This window comes from Etheostoma spectabile, chromosome 16 (genome assembly GCF_008692095.1).
Source record: "Etheostoma spectabile isolate EspeVRDwgs_2016 chromosome 16, UIUC_Espe_1.0, whole genome shotgun sequence".
In the NCBI taxonomy this organism is placed as follows: domain Eukaryota; kingdom Metazoa; phylum Chordata; class Actinopteri; order Perciformes; family Percidae; genus Etheostoma; species Etheostoma spectabile.
The window spans coordinates 25,029,510-25,052,101 of record NC_045748.1 but is presented as its reverse complement, the minus strand read 5'-3'; the positions used below and the strand labels follow the sequence as shown (position 1 = coordinate 25,052,101).

Genomic DNA, 22,592 nt, shown 5'->3' with positions numbered 1-22,592 from the left:
ATATATTAGTGGTAACCTGTTCCTTTAGCTTTTACTTTACAAGAGCCACTAAAGTACGCCATCGCCGGTAAATCAGCCTTGCGCTACCCTCGGCCGTAACCGGACCCCGCTACGACAGACAGTTAAAGAAAGTCCCATCGATGCTGTCTACTCCGGATCTTACTTCGTCCGTCCGATAAAATACCATGCTTCAACAACTCGAATTATGCAATAGGAGCTCCTTAATGTCCAGTTCAGTAAAATAGAGGAGAAAATCCATCGCCCGAGCGTTCTTACGTCTTTTCCTCTTTCATATACTACTGAGACATCTAAATGTCCACCTACTATAGGAATTTCATACGTAGATTGTTAATGGGTATGCATCAATTCGGTTAACATTGTGGTGATGATCGGAAATATAAAGTCCTGCAAAAGACCAGAAAGTCCGTCAGGCTGAGGTGTCCGGTATGGCCAATAGCAGCGGCAGTGTCCGAATGTGGACACGTACGCTACCTTCTGAAAGCTGAGGAGAACAGTGGAATGCTGCCTAACATCTTAGTTTAGTTTTTTATTTTCTCGACCAAACAATAAATAAAGGACAATCATATACAATCAATCCAATTTCATCAAGAACAAAAATTCATGAGTTTTGAGAAGGAGCAGACAGGAGCATGATGCTTACAGAGTCTTGTCCCTGCTTTGCAATATCATATTATTACGAATAAACAAATACAGTGGTGCTCAAAGTTTACATACACATGCTTAAGTTGACTAAAAGAGGAAAAAAATCATGTTGGGAATTTATTTTAATACCTAAATTAAAAAATGAGGTAAATCCAACCTTTAGGACACCAATTTTCTTTGTGAATGAATAACGTATTGTAAATAAATAAAGTTCTTATTTAAAATACAGGGGTCATAAGTATACATACCCCTATGTTAAATTCCCATAGAGGCAGCAGATTTTTATATTAAGGCCAGTTATTTCCTGGATTCGATATTATGCATCCTGATAAAGTTCCCTTGGCCTTTATTAAATCCCCACATCCTCACATACTCTTCACCATGCTTAGAGATAGGCATGGTTTTAATTTCGTTAGCTAATACCTGTTTGATTTGCATTGAGAGATGATTTTATAGAAAGTATCCCATGCCTATCTCAGCATGGTGGGTATTGAGGATGTGGGGCTATTTTAATTCTAAAGGCCAAGGGAACTTTATCAGATGCATAATATCCTGAATCCGAAATAACTGGCCTTTATATAAAAAATCTGCCTGCCTCTATGGGAATTACATAGGGGTATGTATACTTATGACCCCTGTTATTTAATAGAACATTTATTTATTTACAATACGTTATTCATTCACAAAGAAAATTGGTGTCCTTAAAGGTTGGATTTTACTCTTTTTTTAATTTAGGTATTAAAATAAATTCCAAACATATTGTTTTTTATTCCTCTTTTTAGTCAACTTAAGCAGGTGTATGTAAACTTTTGAGCACCACTGTAGCTAGCATATCAGCATACATAAGTCATACAATAAAAAACCTTTCCTTTCTTCCATCCTCTTGTAACCCTCATCAAGGTGGTGGCTCCGACCATCAGCTCCCCGGTGTGCCAGGAGCAGCTGATCGAGGCGGAAAGCTGGTCGCCAATCAGTGGAAGGCTGTGTGAGGCGTCGCAGGGGCCACCAATGACGAGGGGCTCCTGAAGCAGGTGGGCGTGGCCGCCACCGGGTCACCCACGCCCTCAACGAGCTGCTTCACACATCAAGCAGTACGCCAGTGGAGGCCATCCCATCGGACGCCACGGAGAAGCCACCGACCGGATCCTGGACGTCACCAGAACATCTTCAGCTCCATGGGAGACGCCGGTAGGTGGCGGGAGCAGAGGTCACCGCTACAGGCTCCCCCCCACGGCTCCGGCTGGGTTCAAAACCTTCCCACATTCACTATTCCTATATGTGTTATTAAATAGTAACTCATAACTTTTAACTTTAAAACCCCATTTTAGTTTGGAATGTTGATGCTCTTTAAAGTCTAAATCAAACTAAACTCTAACTTTGTATTAGGGCTGGGTATAAAAATATGAAATCGTTCTTTTGACCCGAAGAACCGGGTCAGGACCAGGACCGCGGCGATCTTTGCCGACAATATAATATTAAAACACTGTGCGACATATTTATATATATTATATTATCACAACTTTCCTATCCCTTGTTTTGTGATGAATTTTGGCTGTTGAATGCCGGTTGTTGTTTTTATGTTATGCATGATGTGTGCAATATAGTTTCTTTTAGGCACCGCTGGGAAGGGGACACTCACAAATCGTTGTCATCATGATTTTCTTTTTTTGCCACTCTAGAAGTATTGGGATTCGATAGCGTTGAGTATTGGGATTTTCCTTTCCTTCTTTAACTAAAACATTTGAATCATACACTTCTAAAGATAATATATCATAAACCATTTCTAAAAACTAATTGGTTTCAATGATAAATGCATATCACATGGCAGTCAGTTTGAAATGAATTTTGTCTATAAAGAAGAACATAAGATGGATTTTCGACATTTTCTGCTTTCGGTCTTTTGTGCTGGAAACAGATATGATGTAGACGCCGTCGGCGATACCATATAAACAGAAAATATTTTGGTGAATTATTGCTAAAAATATATATAAATCTTTTTTTTTTTTTTTTTTTTACAAAAACAATAGTTGAATAATACACTTCTACAGACAATATACCCTAAGACTTTTCTAAAAACGTATGGTTTTCTAAGACCAATAAACATCACATTTATTTCCTTTGTAAAGAACATAAGATGGATTTCCTGCATTTTCTGCTTTCGGTTTTGCTGATACAGATATGATGAAGTCTCTGTCGGCGGTGCAGTATGAACAGAACATATTTAGGTGAATTATTATATTTTTTTTTTTCTATTCTACTGAAAAGAATCTTTTATTCATTTATTTTTTTAAATGGTCACCAAATGAAATCAAGATACCGTAGCTGGAGTACTCACCCTGGTGCAGGCCACCAGCTGAGATGTAGACAGAGCACACTGCGTGGCTGCAGCGATGACCCGGTTCTGCTGGGCCGAGTCCTCCGTCTTCTGGGCCACGTTCTTGGCTTTAAGCACCAAAGCTGCTGCGGCGTTGGCCACGGCCTTAGCCAGCTGCATCAGCATGTCCTGTCCACAGCAAACACACACACAATCAGCACTCACTGCTTCACGGGGGAGGGAGCAACAGTTAGTAGACATGGTGTCCAATTTGAGTTTTTGGAATTACATAGATGTTAATGAAATTATCCAGAATACATTATGGAAATTTGAAATGAATCCTAAATCTAGTGATATGTCCTGTGGATGGCAGACTAAATCTAACTAGATTAGGCTTCATCTCTTCAATGCTGCCCCCAGCCCCCCCGCCCCTGTTATTTCTGCCAATTTGAAAAACAAAAAAAGCATTTTAAGCTTGAGTAACTGAAACCCAAACTAAGAAAACTGGTTAAAAATAATAATATTGCTATTATAATATAAATATTTAAATAAATCGCTGAGTCTGTGAGTAAATGATTACAGAAAAACTTATCCTTTAACTTCATAATCATATATATCCTCCACATATAAAGATTTAAAAACTACAGTTGGTGAGCTGTGCAGTTGATTAATGATATGGCCAGTACAATGAAAGGAATGATTGTAAATGCTGTGATATTAGTTATTCTGTAGGAATGATTGAGGAGTAAAGGAGAATTTAAGATACCCTACCAGTGGTGGAAGTACATTTACTCACAGTACAGCACTTAAGTACAAATGTTCAGGTACTTGTACTTTACTTAATTCTTTTTTTTTTCATGCCACTTTCTACTTCTACTCCGCTACATTTCAGAGAGAAATATTCTACTTTTAACTCAACTACATTCCTCTAACAGCTTTAGTTCCTAGTTACTTTAGTTACTAGTTACTTTAGTTACTCCACTACATTCATCTGACAGCTTTAGTTACTATCTACTAGTTACTTTAGTTATTAGTTACTTTCTACATTAAGATTCCTGCGCACAGAACACGTGTAATTTCTAAAATCAGATGTTTTCTTAAAAAGAAACTACCCTAGGCTTCTGGGTAGGTCACCTGCTAAAGCGTGCGTCCATATATAGAGCTATAATCCTCGATAGAGTGGACGCAGGTTCAACTCCGCCCTGAGGCCCTTTGCTGCTTGTCATCCCCCCCGCCCTCTCCCCCTTTAAGTCTACAGCTGTCCTATATTCTTTAAACTACCCTACATGATTAGACCATTTAACTTTAACTAGGACCCTTAGTTAATTGACAGATTTGTTTTGATCATGTGAGAGTTTTTCTGCATTGAGTACTTTTTTAAAGTACACTTTTCTGATAATACTTTTAAAAAGTAACATTTCCATTGCAGGACATTTACTTGTAACAGAGTATTTTTAGAGTCTGGTATTAGTACTTTTACTAAAGTAAGGGATCTGAATACCTCTTCCACCACTGGTCCCTAAGGTATAAACTCTCTCTGGAGTTATCTCATAGCGTGGGTTGGATTGAATTATCATTGACAGATTGAATTATGATACTTACTACTACCACCTTGTTGACTAAAGCCCCATTCACACATGCACTGCAACCCTGAAATCATCTGGACATTACCCGACGGAGTTGTACTGCACAGGGTCTTGCAAAGTGGAGAATGATTGTGGACATTAGACTGGAAGCTGTGGAATTGAGTGTCATGTAATTCCGTGTGGGATAGGCCACTTAGGGGCACTATACAAAAATAAAAATATCAACCAATCAATCAATTAATCAATCAATCAGTCAGTCAGTCAATTAATTAACATTGTACTGTACGTAAAAAACTCAAATGTCTGAATCCGTTGGACCGGACATTTGATTGAGCTCAAAGTGTGAGAATTCAAAGGGAGCGAGTGAGTGCTGTTGATTTGTTTAACTTCTTCCCAGTTTTTTAAGTGTAATAATTGCACTTATATAAGGGCAAAATCAAAGGAAAACAAACATCCAAAGGTGAAGAATGAGGGTAATTTACACAATGATGGCAACAAAAAATGGAATAACAGCGACATTCTGGAACGCTGGAATCGTCTCACAAGGCAAGAGACTCGGTCATTTAGGTCAAAATTAGGAACCGGCTCGGTAACCGGTGTAATCTGCGTCATGTCCTGTCTGCTGCCCCCTCTACCCAGGCAACACCCCTCCCTTACAACATACAAACTAGTTCCAGTAAGTGACGGACATGTGTGAAAGGGAAACTTCGGACAACGTCGGGACCTGATTCTCCGGACGTTGTCTGAAGTTCATATGAGAAAAGAGACTCAAGTGATTATTTTGATTGGCCTTTTAGAATGAGGCGTTTGTCTTTCACACATTTGTTACCGGCATTTGACAATAAGAGGGGACTCTCCACCTGGCACCACTGAAAGATCCTTTACCTAGAAACTGTCACATATGGACATGAAACGGAGGGAACAGGCGATACAGTTTTATAACAACCAAAGACACTAGTCATGATGAATTTTATTAAATTAACTTTCTTATTCTATTGGGGGTTAAGCACTGCCTAAGAATCTTGCTTTAGGCCCAACCATTTTTTGAATAAGGCACCAACAATAAATAGGAAAGTTTAAGAAAGAGTAGGGTTTTCACAGATCTAGAATAGTCACATTTTCCCGATTACTAGGAGATAATTCCAAGGTGGAAGTGTTCTTGAATTGCTCATTTCAAAAAAGAATCTTTTTTTTTTTTTAATGAGGCTCAGTAACGTTACACAGAAACAACTGATGATGATAGCCAATGTAACACACTTCTAAACTACACATAGACTACAGTGTTTCCCAAAAAGGTTTTCCTCAGCAATAATAAAGCAGCACAAAAAAAATGCATGAAAGGATAATCACCTGGAACTGTGGATCAGTGTCCGTCTCTCCTATGTGAGAGAGCAGCTCCCCGCTGGCCTGGCCGACATTTCCTGCAGCCTGCAGCAGGACCTGACGAGGCTGAAACCAAAAAGACAGATTCAAGAGGTTTATTGTCACAAGCACAAGGAAGACATCACACACCATGCAATGAATAAAAATGGAGAATAAAACTAAAATAAAAAAATAAATAAAAACGTTATAATAAATGGTTTGAAAAAAAGGATTAAAGTGCACTGTGCCTAGGCCAGAGACCTTCAACAGGGAGTCGGGGACCCTTAAGGGGTCCTTAGAGTTACTGCAGGGGGGGACCAAATTATTGTTCAATCAATTATAAATGATTCTTTTCTAAATGTAAAAATGTCTGAAAATAAACACAAAGTTTTTATCCAACACATTATCTGTAAAGATAAATCGGCCTATTCGTAATTTGGCCTGTTAATAGGGTAGCCACTAAGGGCGGTTTTTCCACTGCACGGCACAGACGTTACAAAGTTTGCAGAATCAAACCATTAAATTATGGCCATTTTGATTACATGTTTATGAATAATTGGTCAAAGTACCTGATTGGTCAGAGTGCATTTTAAAATAGTAATCACTACTTATAGAGCCTTGCATGGTCAAGCTCCCTCTTCCATCCAGGATCTATCTCACACACACACACACACACACACACACACACACACACACACACACACACACACACACACACACACACACACACACACACACACACACACACACACACACACACACACACACACACACACACACACACACACACACACACACACACACACACACTCTCTCTCTCTCTCTTCTGGTCTCTCTCTGAGGTCTTCAGGCCGAGACCTTCTAACTGGTCCCAGAACACCTTTTAAAACCAGAGGTGATCGAGACTTTTCTGGTGGCTCCAAGGCTCTGGAACTCTCTCCCTTTAGCCTGGAGAGCCTTGGATTCTGTGGAAACTTGACCTAAAATACCTAAAGACACATCCTCAACAAACCCACCGTGTTGAAGTAGTTAAACCAGCGTAAACTGTTGATGGGGATTGTTGATTTTGTTTAAATATGCCAAATTGTAATTATATAAGCTATTATATAAATTGGTCGGACTATATGTTTTTATTATTATTTCAACTGTTAGCTGTTACCACCTGACCCTATACAGGTTCATAGCAACAAATACGACAAGCGGGGGGGATACAAACATAGAAAAATGTTTTATGATGATAAAGATGCGTTCTTTACTTCATAGGCTGTGTATTTGTGCTATTACATTATCTGGGTCACATGACAGTGATATATATCAAAAGATGTATCCTGGGACTTTCATTTGCTTGAAAAAGTAACACACAAATAAATTTAAAAAAATACTTTAACTGAAAGACACAATCGCAATTACTTCTGAGACAAAGATTTGTGCAGTAACTTTTGGACTTGTTCCAGCTCTCCTGGCGGTGTACCTCTGTGTTTGCAGGCTGGGCGGTCTTCAGCATGTCAGAGACGGCGCTGGCCAGGTTCTTGGCGGCGCCCAGCAGCTGCTGCCCGTTGGCTCCTTCATCCTCCATGAGTGCGGCGAGGAGCTTAACACCCTTTGACATCTCCGTCAGGTTGGAGGAGATTGTGGTCACAGCACAGCCCACCGCTGTGTAGTCCGTCTCTGCTGGGTCACCTGAAGACACGTAGATAGATACAGAACTGCATTAATTCCTAGAAGGGAAAACTAGTTTGGTCATGTCTGCATAGGAAACTAATTCTGAAATTCTAAGTGTTGCTCAGTAACCTGTACATACAGTATGTTAAAGGTATCAAATGAAATTTTATTAGGCCAATTACAAGTGATGTTTCTGTGTCTAAGTGACTGATGCGAACAACAATCTTTGACATTGGTCCAGTACTAAGCGAGACTGCTGCAGTCAACAGCCAGCATGTTTTCCAGATCACTAGTATTACACATATTGGAAGCAGTGGGGAGAGAGTAAAGTGAAGCAGTGTTTCTACCTGCGGTGAGGTTGACCATGGAGGCGGTGCCTGCTGTGATGGCATCCACCTGGGAATGGATCTCATGTTTGGACTCATCCATCTTGTTCTTGCGCCAGGCTTGGGATGCCTTGAACAAAGAAAAGAACACCACCTCTGGTCATAAAGATCTAGATCTCCTACTCACTGTCATTTTAAGCACACAAATCAATCCCACTTGGACCCAGAATAAAGGAAAGATCAATCTTACAGCATCTGTCCCCAGTGGGGGAAGGGCATCCAAGTCATCCAGAGAGGCCTGGGCAGCCTGGACCGCCTGCATGCTGCAGTTGATGGTTCCAGTCAGGGCTTGCTGGGCCGAAGTCTGTGGACACACAAAAACCGACAATGTGACAGCAGAAAATGTTCATATATTTTGGGACTGCTCTTTCATCCAGCCATTTTGGAAAGATATTGCATGAGGGCATGAGTACTATATTTGGACTAAAAGTTGATTGCAAAGATAATCTCATGTCCCATGACAAATATTTTTATGAAGGCCTTCCTGTTGCGAGCAAGAAAGCCCTCACACGGAAGCAGCTGCGGATAAACCCGCCAACTAAGGAGGATTTGATTGCTATTGTCAGCGAAATAAACTGTATGGAGAGACTGACCTTTTCCTTAAGGTTACAGTTTAACCACTATATTAAGGTCTGGAATAAATTGTATACTGTAAGGAAAGAAACCCACTCTAATTGTAAATCCGTGTTTTGTTTTGTTTTCAGTGTGCATTGCTTGCACTGTAGTATGACCGAGGTTTCTTTTTCATCTATTGCCCTCATTTCTTTCTTTCCTGGTCTTGTTTTAACCTGCTGCGTGTGTTCAGGACATTGCGACTGATGTCTTCACTGACATTGATCAGGCTTTCCTGCTAAACTACACCCTTTCCAAACACGTTGATTGGAAGCGGCCTTGTCTTGTCAACCAATCTTGCTCATTACTCTTAGAATGACGACATGCAAGAATGTGGGTTGGATTCAAACCCATGTTAGCCTACATGGGGCACACACTCTCCCGGGTGAGCTAGGGGTTGCCCCAATCTTGCTCATTTCTGAAAGAATTGTGTCTCAGTCCTAAAATGCTGTACATCAAATTTGGGTGTTTTTAAAGTCTATATATATATATGTCTAAAAAGTAGATGGAGCATTACTAGTTTCGAGATCACACAAATTAGCAAAGAAAATCATCATGTTGGCCTTTCTTGTCAAAGAGGGATTTTTGTAGAGCACATTGAGCTGGACACTGTATGTGTGCCAAATTTCAAGTCAATTAGACTCATGGTATGAGGGGTGTGGCCTTTCCTAATTAGCATTTTGGGGGCGTTAATAACAGCGCCACCATCTGGCCGATCGGCGTGATATTTCTTGGGTGTTCCAAAACCTTTGGTTGTGAACCCCAATGATAAAAAAGTAAATATTCGATTTGTGGTTAAATCTTTTTAAACCATCCAAAAAAAGCAAAAAAAAAAGCAGGTCGTTTACTTGGCCCACTGTAATTTCAAATGCATCATAGGTTTCATGATCTATCTGTAAACTTATTATAATTAAGTTCTTACCAGTGGTGTCATGTAACTAAAGTGTATTTACTCCAGTAATGTGCTTAAGTCCAAATGTTACTTGTACTTTACTTGAGTATTTTCTTTTCATGCCAATTTCTAATTCTACTATGATGTAGCATAGTAGTTAAGAGAGAAATATTAACTATAAGTAATATACAAGTCCAGCTGAAACTATCAGACCGTTAACACACAACTGTTTGGATCCTTTATACTTTCTACAATAGGAGAATTTCCCTTTACTTTTAAAACTTTATCCACATTTTCCTGGTGATACTTACAGAATTTACTTGTAACAGAGTATTTTCCATTGTGGTTTTATTACTTTTACTGAAGTAAAGGATCTGAATACTTCTTCCACCACTGGGTCTTACTACTACTACTACTACAGAAGAGAGACGTTTCGGTTCACAGTTTCTCACAAACTCTGCCAGTCAAAGCCTTTAGTGAGAGTTGTCTTTGTTTTACCAGTGGGGGCATGTGTCCTCGGTGCATCTGTCCACTGGTGATGTGCTGCTTGGCCTGGGGCATGGATCCCATCTGGAAGCTCTCCGGACCTCCAGCCCCCGAGCGCATGATGGCTGGCAGGGCAACTGAGCCCGTCTCCACCTTGCCCACCTTGTTGAACTGCTGCTGCAGCACTGTAGACCTGGAGGGATGTGAGACAGTAAAGGAAAAGACAATTTTGGACCAACTCTTTGCGTCTCTCCGTTAGGGCTGGGTACCGATTTCAATACTTTTTAGGCACCGACCGAAATGCCTCTTAAAGTATTGAGTATCACAAATTGCCTTGTCATTCAAAACCCAATATCAATATCTAAGAAGTATATCTCACCAGCGTCAGTGAGCCAATCAGCATGCTTTTACCAAGATCTAATAATATCTGTGATCGGCTGTCTAATGTTACACTTAGTAGAGACACACAGGAAAAACTACATTACACAGAGACGGCTCATGTAGTAGAAGCTGAGAAAAAACAAAAAAAACAATTGTGTTTTTTTTTGTTTAGAACATTGGTATTGAAAAAGTATTGTTTAGTAACTGGTATCGTAGTCACGGGATTTGAATCCTATGAGAACCCAGGTGTACTCTCTGGATAATAACAACTAGACAATGGGAGACATAGACAAGTCAAGTTGGTGAATATGTCTACAGCTATTTAAACAACTAATGTTTATTTGTAGCCAAACGTACAGTATTCGTAAATGATAAACCACAGTATGCTGTATCAGTCACTCACAGGTCACACACACACGCACACTTACTTCTTGGGTGACACAGAGTCTTCCAGCATGGTTGACTCTTCATCTCCCTCCATGCCAAAGTGGTCTTTGCTCTTTTTCTGTTAAAAGACAGAAAGTAAGAAATAAGAAATCTATAGCTGTGGCCTAATGGTCTGCTTTTGGGGTTTTTCACAGGTGTTTTGGAATGTGAGTAGCTGCTTGGATATGTGATGCAACTATGCCATGGCAGGTGTTTTGTTAGGACCCAAGGAAGTGCAGTGGGAGTGTGAAGGTGTTTAGATGAGCAGTTCTGGAGAAAGCTGCAAGAAGCAATAGCACAGGCAAGGCAATCAGCCCTTTTCCCAACATGCACGTTGTGGAACGGGCACTGCACTACTACAACATAGCGCAGTACAATAATGGGACAAGCTAAATATCCTTATTCTCATCTGGGAGTTTACAAAATCACGTTTAGAAGAAATTCGTCATTCACGTCGCTCGACTCAAATGCTTCAGGAGTGGACATCCAATAGGTTTTATGTTGTATCAAGACTCTACATTACCTCTACCGTCTAGAAGTTTGACGGTGGTTATAGGCTACAACTACATAATCATTGATATTCTTTCGCTTTGAAACCTAAACAGTTGTAATTTGAAGATGGATCAGACGGCAGAATATGACAATGGCTTTAAATATATACTCTAGATATAAAAACAAGATTATAGAAGTTAAGCACTTTACATGTAAGGAATCCGTCCTCAAGGATATCTTAAAGTAAAAATAATGGGGGGCTAAAGAAGAGAAACCTGAGAGGGGTGTTTAAAGTTAGTATACCTAAAACTATTTGACTATTGTAATATCTAATGTTTGTCCCATAACCATGCTGACTCTTACCTTTTTGAGGATAATGTCAATGTAGCCGGCAATAAGCTGAGCTATCTGTTCTCCCTCAGTGGTCTGCACAGAGTAGTAACCATCCTGGTAGTCTCCAAAGTCCTGGGAGCAGAAAAAGAACAACCCCGGATTAAAGTGTGTGCCGTACTTGGAAGACGGATTTTCCGAGGTCAAAGTCGGAAACACGACCCCCTGACCTCGGATTTCCGAGCTCGGCACTCGGACAACCTCCGCGTACCCCAAGCTCAAAATCCAATATGGCAGCTCCGTGCATCAACAGTGAAAGCTGTAGTAACATCCAGTTATTAGCATTTCTATCTTGTTTGTGTCACACTAAATCAGTTGTACACACACACACAACAGATAGAAGGTGGACAGTGCTGTCCATCTTCTGTCTGTTTTGTGTCTGTTGATTCTATCAACGGTCTTCAAATGACTAAATAACGCCGCACCCCCACCCCTTTGCAAAACATTAACAAGACAGCAAAGTGGACCAGATCAATCACCAGAGCAACATTAAAAGGCAATGGTAGTATCCTTTTCCATAGAACATAATTTGCCCAAACTGCCTTTTCAGTGAAAAGGGCAAACTTACAAAACTCTCCGCCAGATCACTTGAAATGTATCCTAACATTAGCTGCCTTTAAAAAATACCAAACTGTGGTTAATTCAACAATATTGCTCTCATATTTAGTTTTTACACTGTGCTCTCTCTGTATACTTTTTTCCTTTTTCCATTACATTTGATTTCATCTCCGTCATATTTTTAATAATCTTAATCTGTATTTTTATTTTTTAACAAAAGCTTTACTAGGGATAAGTGTTTTGAATTAGTTTTAGCTAAAAACAATATGATACATACATCAGAGGACTGTCTAAGCTTATCTATGTTTTTTGTATCTGTTCCTATCTAAATAAATTGTAATAATAGTAATGTTACGCTGTTTGTATGCACAAACAACTATAGAGTAATGCGTTGTTATCAACTGGTATTGCTAACAATGGCTAACCTGGCCCGAGCTAACCCCACAATGGAAACCTGACTTCTAAATGGAACGCATTACACTCGGGTGGGTGTCATTCCGAGCTTTGGCTTCCGAGTTCCGAGGGAAATGGAACACACCATTACCCCCAACAACATCCCTGGTTGCATCATTGTCTCAGTAAAGATGCAATGGGTTGACAGGAGCCTGGTTGGGAGACAGGTTCCAACCTGGACATGGTTGTCTACATCTTGTTTAAACACAAAGACATTCTGAATCGTTGATTTTTGTTTTTTTCCAACTTGGGACCTGTAGTCCTATGCTATTTTTGTAAGTGACTGATTGGTCACTATATTAAGCGAGACCACTGTGTCTGACAACATCATGGAAAGGATGTCTAAGGACATAGGTCTTTTTAAGACCTCTTTAAAACCTTTCCGTTTAACCAGAAACAGCTCTGAGGTCGCTAGCGCTAAACCCACCAGACTCAAACAAAAAAAAAACAGTACTTTTAGTGTTTATAGAGCCAATATATTTTCACATGTAAATCGGTGGAAAGACGATCCAAACCGGCTTTTCATAGTTCTATTTTGTTTCTGTCGACTTTGAATGAAGTGTGTTTTACAATGCTAAAATAGAGTCTGGTGGGATAGGCTTGTTTTGTTGACTGACGACTGCACCGATGTCGCTTAATACTTAAGTTAATACTAATACGCTTGATGAGATTTTTGTTTCTATCAGTCACTTAGACACAAAAACATAGGAAAATAGGGTAAAAAAAAAACAAAGTTACCTTTTAGAAAAGTTTCAGCTCTTAACATTTAGGTCTGAGTTCAACTAAACCAAGATTTCTCACATGTTATTCTTCAGGCAAAGGAATTCAAGGCTCACATCAACTAGCACGTTGTATTATGTATATATAAACCATTTAGGGCTGTGCCAGAATGTCTCAATGACCAAGTCTCAGTTTAAGATTGTCGAGGAATGTGGTGCATGTTGAATGCAGCACTATGATTGTGTACATAAATGAGCACAGCAAGGATTTTAAAAGTGTCATTTGCTCTCCAAGCACCTGCAGGACCGCACATGTCGAGCCATTTAGTTAAAGTTACGACAGGGATCCCATGCAATCTCAGCGAATCATGCCTCAACACGGCTAAAGAGGGCTGCACTGGGACGTCCAGACTCGCTGCAGGGGAAACGCAGCAGCTTCAATCAATCATGTCATTTAGTCCTACTAAACAAACTTCGTTAGCACAGGTAAGGGTTGGAAAGTAAACAGAGTTATGATACAGCCGTGCTCCAGTCAGTGCGTTTACATACACAGCAGTAAGAGGTTACTCAGGTTAAGTGAATGTCCGGGTTGTGCCTGTTCTCCCCGTATACATGAGCAGGGAAGAATGGGAAGAATAACAGAAGTAACTCTTCCTCCAGGACAGTAGGTGGCACTTTTTCAATGAACAACTAGTTTTTTCTTCCAGTTGAAGTTTGTCAACATTGCACCGACCGGCCGCTAAATTAGCAAAATTTAACAATTTAATGGTTCTTCACACACTGTTTTCACAACGTAGGGAAGACATAGTGCTCTCGCCAGATACGTGGCAACTTTGTTTGGCTTATTAACTGTAACCTGCTTCAAGTTAGCTAACTAACGTTCAACGTTGGCCAGTGGCTGCAGGGGGGGGCTGCTCGGCCCCTCCACTTTTTGCCAAGACACGCGTTGACAGCATCGGAGATGGACAATGTGTTCAGCCATCTCCCGATGTCCTCTGCTACCCTGGCGGGGAGTAAAACAGAAGGACCGCAGGCTTTTTGCTGCTCAAGGCCAGCTGATGATTCAGCCAACGCTGTTTTGTTGTATCATAGCAATAATTTGTATTAGTCCTGGGTCAAAAAACACTCCAGCAGAGTGGGGAGGGGCAGTACAAAGCATGCACAGATAATAACCAGATATTGCCCCTGGTAAGGTGTAATACGTACATGCAGGACTACCGGTTACTAAAGGAGTTCTCTAGGTCTGTTAACCGAGTTATGAGTAGGGCCAGGTATCATTCAGACAATGTTCGATACTGGTATTGATACCAATACAATGACTTTTATTCAATAGCAATTTAAAAAAACAATATCTCAACACAGAAATTATAACATTACACCATAAATCTTTAGATTTATGTTTCAGCTCCTTCTACATGAGCCCCGTCTCTGTGTAATGGAGAGTTTTTCCTGTGTTTCTCTGTGACGTGTAACATTAGACAGCCAATCACAAACATTCTTAGATCTTGGTAGAAGTATGCTGCATGCTGATTGGCTCGCTGATGAGATTTACTCTTTAGGTATTGATATTAGCTATTAAATGACGAGGCATTTTTTTGATACTCGATACTTTAGAGACTTGATACTTTAGAGACAATTTGGTCGGTGCCTAAGAAGTACTGAATTAGGTACCCAGCCCCAGTTATGAGAACCAGCTCAGGCTCAGTGACAAGGAGAACGTACCAGGGTGAAGCTCTTGGGTGAGGCGGCCCAGCGTTTGATGTTGGTCAGGTTCCACTCCTGGATCACCTCCTTGGTCTTCTCGTCCACCCTCATCACACACTCCTTGGTGATACCCAACAGACGGGGCACCAGTTTGTTCTTGCCCTTCATTTTCTCCTGCAGGAAGTGTGAGGGGAACAGTTAGACTGGAAATAAACCGGCAATGTTACTACATTTAAGTTTCCAATACAATACATTTTGCTGCTTGTCAATAGTGCACAACCACACCCAGCAAACCATCAAATCATGAACTGAAACTTGTGTACAATCCCCTAGTTATTTTAGGAAACCGTAGGCACACACCCCTGTCTACATCAGTGGAGCTGAGCTTCAGATTCCTGGGAATCATCATCACAGAGATGATGTCATGGCCCTCACACAGCTCCACCCTGGTAAAGGAATCTCAGAATTGGCTGTATTTTTTAAGGACTACAACAAAGGAGAAATCCTCCTGACTGGAAACATTATAAACTGCCATGGGATGTGCCCGGCTCAAGATCCGGTTACCCTCGAGCTCCTGCAGGATTCCTTTTTCCATTTTGTCGTACGGCGCTGAAAAATAGAAAAATAGAGTGGTGCGCGCCTTCTAAACCGGAAGATCTACGTCATGTTGATGTCACATTGGCATGCGCACGCTCGGATGCGTCGACTGTAAAATGGCCTTTAGGAAACCAGTTACATATGAACCGTCTGTGTTGTTTTTGCAATGACAGCTGCAGACTTTACGGTGTTGGATTCCTCTACAGTGAAATACAGTCTTTATAATACAGTGTTTAATCCAGCTACTAGCTGAAGGTAGGCTAATGTTACCTGCTGCCAAGTATAATGTTAACTAAAGTCGCATGCAGCGATAATTCTGTTGCCTCTAGCCTCCGTTTCAGAGCATCAGAGAGCAGCGCAGGCGTTTCCGTGGCACCGAATTCCACGTTGCGTTTTTGTCCGGTAGATACTGGTCGTTTAGGCCATTTTAGCACATTAGTTTTTCATTTGTTTTAGAATAGGAAACCTACCACGTGTCAGAAACAATGTCGGAAAATGGGGAACATGTGGATCAATGTTTCCCAAAGCCCAAGATGATGTCCTCAAATGTCTTGTTTTGTCCACAACTCAAAGCTTAAAAACAAGCTGACTTCAGAGAAATTGTACTTAAACCAATGAATAAAATAGTTGACGATTAATAGATTAATCTTTGCAGCTTTAAATGAATCAAATCTATGGGGGTAGAAAGGGTTGTCCACTAATTAATAATGCTGCTCATAAAGGAACTAGGCCAGTGCCTGGACTGTGACTTGGTGTATGAGGCAGATTGTAAGACACATGCTCTGTCCAGCATCACGCTGATTTGCCACCTGAAGTAGCTCAAACTGAGAGGACATCTACAATTTTCTTCAAATTGCTTTTAATACTGAGCTGAACTACAGTTTGTGGTCACCACTTAAAATGTCTCCGTAGCCTCAAATGTCAAATATCAAGCTGCTGTTGTGACGTGTTGAGGGATAGCCTTGTTCTCACCTTGACCAGAAAGAATGACACGCCGTAGGTTTTCAGAGACCTCGCCAGCTTCACATAGCTGACTTTGGCTTCGATCTCCGTCATGTTCTGATAGTTTTTGTGTGCCTGTAGAGACAGAGAAACAATTTAAGGCAACTCATTATTTATGAGTATTTGTGCATTTCTGTTTTGTCCTGCATAGACTTAGACTTGTCTTTATTGATCCTTTTGGGATGACTCCCGCGAGGAAATTGAAAGTTCCAGCAGCGGTTTTATCAAGAAAAAGAAATAAAAAAGATAAAAAAAGACAGTATAAAGACAGCAAAAATAATAATAATAATAACAACAACAACAACAACAACAACAACAACAACAACGTTTGTCAAATTAACAAAGAAAAGACCATAAATTATTATTAAAGTGACAGTGTTATAACACTGTATACACTATATCCTGTTTTCAACAAAAGTGTTATATATTTTCTGCTAAACATGAGCTTAAAGGCCTTTAGACAATGGGGACATTATTTTGGTGCGATTCATTTGTGTGAGTAATTTGATATTTTTTCAGAAACTGAATATCACACGGCAATATCCATCCATCCATCTTCATCCGGTTATCCGGGGTCAGGTCGCAACAGCAACAGAAAGCTGTATAGACGAATGTTACTCCTCTCAACCTTGACAAAGGCTCCGGTTACCAGAGACACTCAGTCCATTCCTACCTTTCAAAATAAAAGCCCTAGACATATGCTACTACGTAACTTTGTTTTTTGCTTTGCGCATGCATAACTTACAGTTTATTAAGTGCCCCAGATATACCCAGACAGTTTTATAAACATGCGCCACTAGGGGCCGCTACAAGCGCAAGATAGGTGAGTGGCATTACACAAAGTTTACTATAAATCACATATTTATTGTCCAATCATCACAAATCTCTCAGGATATGTCCTCATAAGTACCTGGACCGCGCCTTGAAAACTTTATTCAAAAAAGAACACCAGGGGGCGTTATAAATGTAAACAAACTGCAGGAGATATAACACCAATCAGGCTAGAAATGACTAAATGTTTGTCCAATCAACACAAAACTTCCAGGAAATGTCTACATGATGACCTCACACATACACACACTGCAAGTCTCATTCAAATTGGTTTGAGTTTGGAATCGCAGCTTGCGGCTTTATCAGCAGTTGTTTTTGTGTTGGTCATCAGCTTTTCTCAAATTTCCGTGCGCTGGACTAAGCTATATATCACACTCAATTGAAAATAAATATTTCTGACAAATCACTTGTAGGCATTTTAAATAAAGTGCACTGCTTGTCCAATCATTACAAAACTTGCAGGATATGTTTTAAAACGACGTTGGACCACATGTGTGGAATTACTTTGAAGTCATTTTTGAGAAAAAAGGTTTGAACCCGCAAATCGCCACACGCGGCTATATTTATTGTTATCGTGGCTTTATTTTTCCCATGCTGCCTTTTAAAATTGTTGTATTTTGTATATTTGTAGTATATATTGTGTATTTGACATTTAAAATGCATGTTTGCAATGTGTGGACAGCAAAGTTTGAGTTTTATTGTACAGGGAAACATGTTTCCTTACTGTGCATATGACAATAAAACTGTAACAGGGTTATTGAATTTACTCTGAATATTTTGTGTTTGCTTCCCCACCGTGGTCAGACAGCCCAGGGGGAGAGGGGGCTGGAGTCTACGGAGCAAACGTTAACCCCGTCACTTCCCTCAGCTGACGGGGTAAACTCCCGTCGGTCTGGAGGGGCTGCAGCATTTACTGTATTTGTGTTCAAACTGCAGACTCTAGCTACTGCACATTTGCTTGATATTAGGGCTGCACAATATGAAGAAAATATCTAATTGCAATTATGTAGACGATATTGGAGGGATTGATCATTTTTGTATCATTATAATCATTTTTCATTCAAAAATAGAGAAAAATAATGATTATGGTGATTATAGATTTTTACAGCGATAAAACAAAACAAACAATATGACACCTATATGTAGTCTTGTAGCCTGGGAACCAGACAGTCTGAAACCTCATATTTCATGGGCTTAAAATGTGTGTTAGTCCACACTAACAGACATTTGTGAATTATTCTGGTGATGCCATGCAAGGAGTCTTTTCCATCTAGCCAGGCAGTGAAATGTGCACTGCCCGGCTCCTGGAGCTCCACCCGGACCGCAGGCTTACCTGGAAGATCCTTTTCTCTCCTTTGTTCTTGATGTACTCTTTGGGAAGGAACTCCTTTAAACTGAGGAGGAAAGAGAAAAGAACTCAGGACCATTTCATAAGCCTACTCAAAACAGAAGTGTCAAATGGATGAAATTCTAAGTCTTTTATTCCTTCTGCTATAAGGCTGCTCAACACACACACTTGAGATGTACTGCGCCCGCCTGTAAGTGGACGAGAGCAGGCGGCAGCAGTCGGGGGGTGACAAAAGATCTGCTGTCAAGTCAGACAGTTTCCAGCTGTTTCCAGCAGCCTTCAGGCTGGACAGGAAGTCACAGAAACACTCAGAAATAAAATGTTATCGGACCCAAATATCAACTGGTACACAGTCTCCAGTTGTTTTTATTAGGACACAAGTTGCTGTCAAAATGCTCTACATGCAATCTGTTACTGATTATAATTAACACCCCACTGTAGATGATCTGTTATATGAACAGATTTAGTCTCTCTGACTTCTAAACGTCACCATCGGCCACACAACGTGTGTTCTGTACAGAATGAGCCTTTAAATCAGACAAATGGCAGTTACAATCCCTCCGATTCAAGAACAATAAAAAGTTTATATAAAATGTTATCATGTTGAGTCGATTCTGAACCAATCAGCTGTTAGATCAGCTGAGAGGCCGGCGTTTCCCAGCATGCCCTGGGCCCACCTGGGCCCTGCAGTCGGTGAAAAGCAACTGCGTCTCAAACCCGCGGCCGCCTTGATGTCGTGAGATCATCGTTGCCCACATGTGCATGACGTCAGAGCGAGTCGGGATCAAGTCAGACACAGATCTAACCGGTAGAGGGTGTAGGGGTGTACGAATCAGAAAAAGATATTTTTTGATATTGATTTTTAGGCTCAAGATTCAATTCAAAAATCGATTTGATTAAAAAAACGATTCTCAGTAAAAAAAAACTATCCACCTTATGTAAATGTAGTTACTTTTCCCATGTGATAGTATACACGCTATCAAAAAAGAAAAGAAAAAAGGAATCGATTTTTTGGAAATCTATAATCAATTTTTAATCTGTAGAACTTGAATCGTGATATAAATGTTAATCAATTTTTTTTGCACACCCCTACTAAGCGGTATGCATTGGGCGCAGATCGCCAGTGACCGATTCTGCACAAACCTGGCTCATGTGGAAGGAGCCTAATGCTTAGAAATGATGGCTATCACAGAGACATAGGCCTGTTGTCGTTTATATTGATTGTTTATTGCCTTTATTTATTGTCTCTAATGTATTGCTTTAGGTTTTTTAACCTGTCCACATATCGTTTCAACATATGTTGAACATACGGCTCCTTTAACTATTGTTTAGGGAGTGTTCCATGGAACTGACTGTACGGACTGAGAAGCTGCAAATGGATCGCCCACTGAGAGTAACGAAGTGTCTGATCTGAACTCACTCTAAGAAACCAGGCTTGTGTTTGGACTCGTTGTGGTCGCCGAATTGAATCTGACACTGGTAGCCAGCAAACTCGCAGGCCTTATCAAAGGAGACGGGATGCGATCCATTCAGAATGTCATCACGGGCCTGTACAGACAGACAGACAGACAGACAGACAGACAGACAGACAGACAGACAGACATTAAAAGGTTAAGCACAAATGTCCCATTTAAATCATATTGACTCTATGTGTGAATAAACAAGCACACAAACAAGAGCAGGCACTCTAGTGTCGTAAAAGTCGTAATGCTGTGCAATGAGGAAACACACTTACCACATGACAACACTTACCATATTACAATATATCCAAAATCTAAGACAATATCTAGTCTCACATCGCACTATTGATACAACATCAATATATTACCCAGCCCTATTTATACTGTATATAGGGCAGTGCCCAGGAGCTGAGTTACAGCTACCAGTACATACCAGTACTTGGTCTGTACGGGGACTTGATCAGTGACCCTCTGATTCCCAAGCCAAGTCCCTGCAGGCGGAGCTACTACCACCCCTTAACCTTTAAACTTGAACTTGACTGAGTAATTCACGACAATTTCTTGTTTCAGGAAACAAAAAAACAACACATTTTTCTGACTTACATGGTTGGCTTTAAAGAGAATTAAAAGGTGTGTGTGAGTAGTTTGTGTACCTGAACGTAGAGCAGGTTAAGCTGGACGGGGTCTCTGGAGTCCACATTCTGGTCTGAGTAGAAGAACTTCCTCCTCAGCAGCAACATCTCTGTCTCCTCCACGCCCTGTTCCCTCAACGTCCTGCCGTGGTCCAACCAGTTCACTGGAAAACACCAACCAGGTCAAATGAGTGAGGAAGGGCTCCCTTCACTCTCTGTAAAATGTGCTAATGGGAAAGTGACATTTGAGATGGTTTATCAGGGCTGCATGCATAGACAATATACACACGTGCAATGATATGGTCAGCAACCAATCAATACAGCTGTTATTTTAGTTTGGCTCCAACATCCCTAACATTAATAAGCATGTGATCTGTTTGGAGAAAAAGGAAACGCTTTGGCGTTGTTTCACAGCAGAATCATGCAGTGTTCTTGAGAGGAGGAAATATCAGTGACTACGTTCACATGCACATAATATTCCCGTTTTTGCCCGTATTCCGAAAAAGACGCTATTCCAACTTAGTTGTTTACATGCTAATTAATATTCCACAAATGCTCCCGTGTACATGCAGCTGTTTTTTTAAAGTTCTCCACCAATGATTGGCTTCCCTCTTTCATTCCTTTGACCGTATTATTGAGAAGGTTGCATTGCGATGTTGGGGCATATCCACAAATCTGTTGATATACGTTTTTCATAATGTTTTAAAGTAGCTGTATTTTTCCCTCCTTTTGTTTTGTACATGAATTTCGACCGGTGTCCTGCAAAGTGGCTGGTTGGTTTGTGTTTAGCATCCATAGCAACGCACAGGGCTGACCATAAGCCGTAAACAGGCAAGAGGCCGTAAACTGTGGAAAAAAACGGATTGAGACGCAGAGTCCCAATGAGCTGTATACAGTAGCCTACATGTCCAAAGAAAGCTTCTAAAACCCAAATAATACCACCCTATCACACATGTCTCAATCAGAATAAAGGCCTTATTTGGAATATCCAAGCAGAATATTCTGTTTACATGACCTGTATCAAATTCGGAATGGTGTCATTTCCGGAATTATAGTGCAATATGAGTAAAATATTAGTGTGCGTGTTTTGTTAGTGATTGATGATGTTTTTTATAGATCTAAATATAGTCTGTATTTATTTCTGTATTTTATTAGTTTTGCGCTAGCACTTTATGATGGAAAAACTGGCAGCTAACTATGGACTGTACTATTAGAAAATGGTGTGATTTAGTGTTGTATTCCATGTGCTTATTATTCACTGCTCCTCATAATGTAGATCTCCTTCTTTTGTTGTCATTTGTTGTGCTTTGTGTCCAACTGTCTTGCATGTATGCTGCACCACAAACTACCCTTTGGGGACAAAATCAATAAAGTTTGAAGTTGAAGTAAACATACTCAGTGATGACTCGGGCTAAAGTAGTGCTAAGTGACGTGTGTGTACGTGTGTGTATGTGTGTGTACGTGTGTGTGTGTACATGGCAAAATATGGACAATGAGACACCTTAGTTCGCTAGAACTAATACAGATTAGAATACTTTGCTGTTTATATTTCCGTCTGTCTTCATCATTTTACCTCTGTGAACCTACAGGCTCTGTGTGTGTGTGTGTGTGTGTGTGTGTGTGTGTGTGTGTGTGT

At 40.5% G+C, this 22,592-nt stretch overlaps 1 protein-coding gene across 2 annotated transcripts in view; it reads right to left on the bottom strand.

Annotated features, from left to right (window-relative positions):
* The window catches only part of tln1 (talin 1), a 113,507-nt gene that overhangs the window by 56,698 nt on the left and 34,217 nt on the right, over positions 1 to 22,592 (bottom strand). The window contains exons 7-20 of one of the 2 annotated variants that reach the window (XM_032540168.1): positions 20,978 to 21,120; positions 20,285 to 20,412; positions 18,850 to 18,910; positions 16,656 to 16,760; positions 15,105 to 15,260; positions 11,626 to 11,727; positions 10,773 to 10,849; positions 9,976 to 10,156; positions 8,164 to 8,277; positions 7,935 to 8,043; positions 7,397 to 7,605; positions 5,914 to 6,012; positions 5,393 to 5,455; positions 2,999 to 3,166 (exon numbers count right to left, since the gene is read on the bottom strand). In XM_032540168.1, the coding sequence (XP_032396059.1) occupies positions 2,999 to 3,166; positions 5,393 to 5,455; positions 5,914 to 6,012; positions 7,397 to 7,605; positions 7,935 to 8,043; positions 8,164 to 8,277; positions 9,976 to 10,156; positions 10,773 to 10,849; positions 11,626 to 11,727; positions 15,105 to 15,260; positions 16,656 to 16,760; positions 18,850 to 18,910; positions 20,285 to 20,412; positions 20,978 to 21,120 (1,715 nt within the window). The remainder of the gene's footprint in view (positions 1 to 2,998; positions 3,167 to 5,392; positions 5,456 to 5,913; positions 6,013 to 7,396; positions 7,606 to 7,934; positions 8,044 to 8,163; positions 8,278 to 9,975; positions 10,157 to 10,772; positions 10,850 to 11,625; positions 11,728 to 15,104; positions 15,261 to 16,655; positions 16,761 to 18,849; positions 18,911 to 20,284; positions 20,413 to 20,977; positions 21,121 to 22,592) is intronic. The other variant, XM_032540169.1, reaches the window with a different exon arrangement.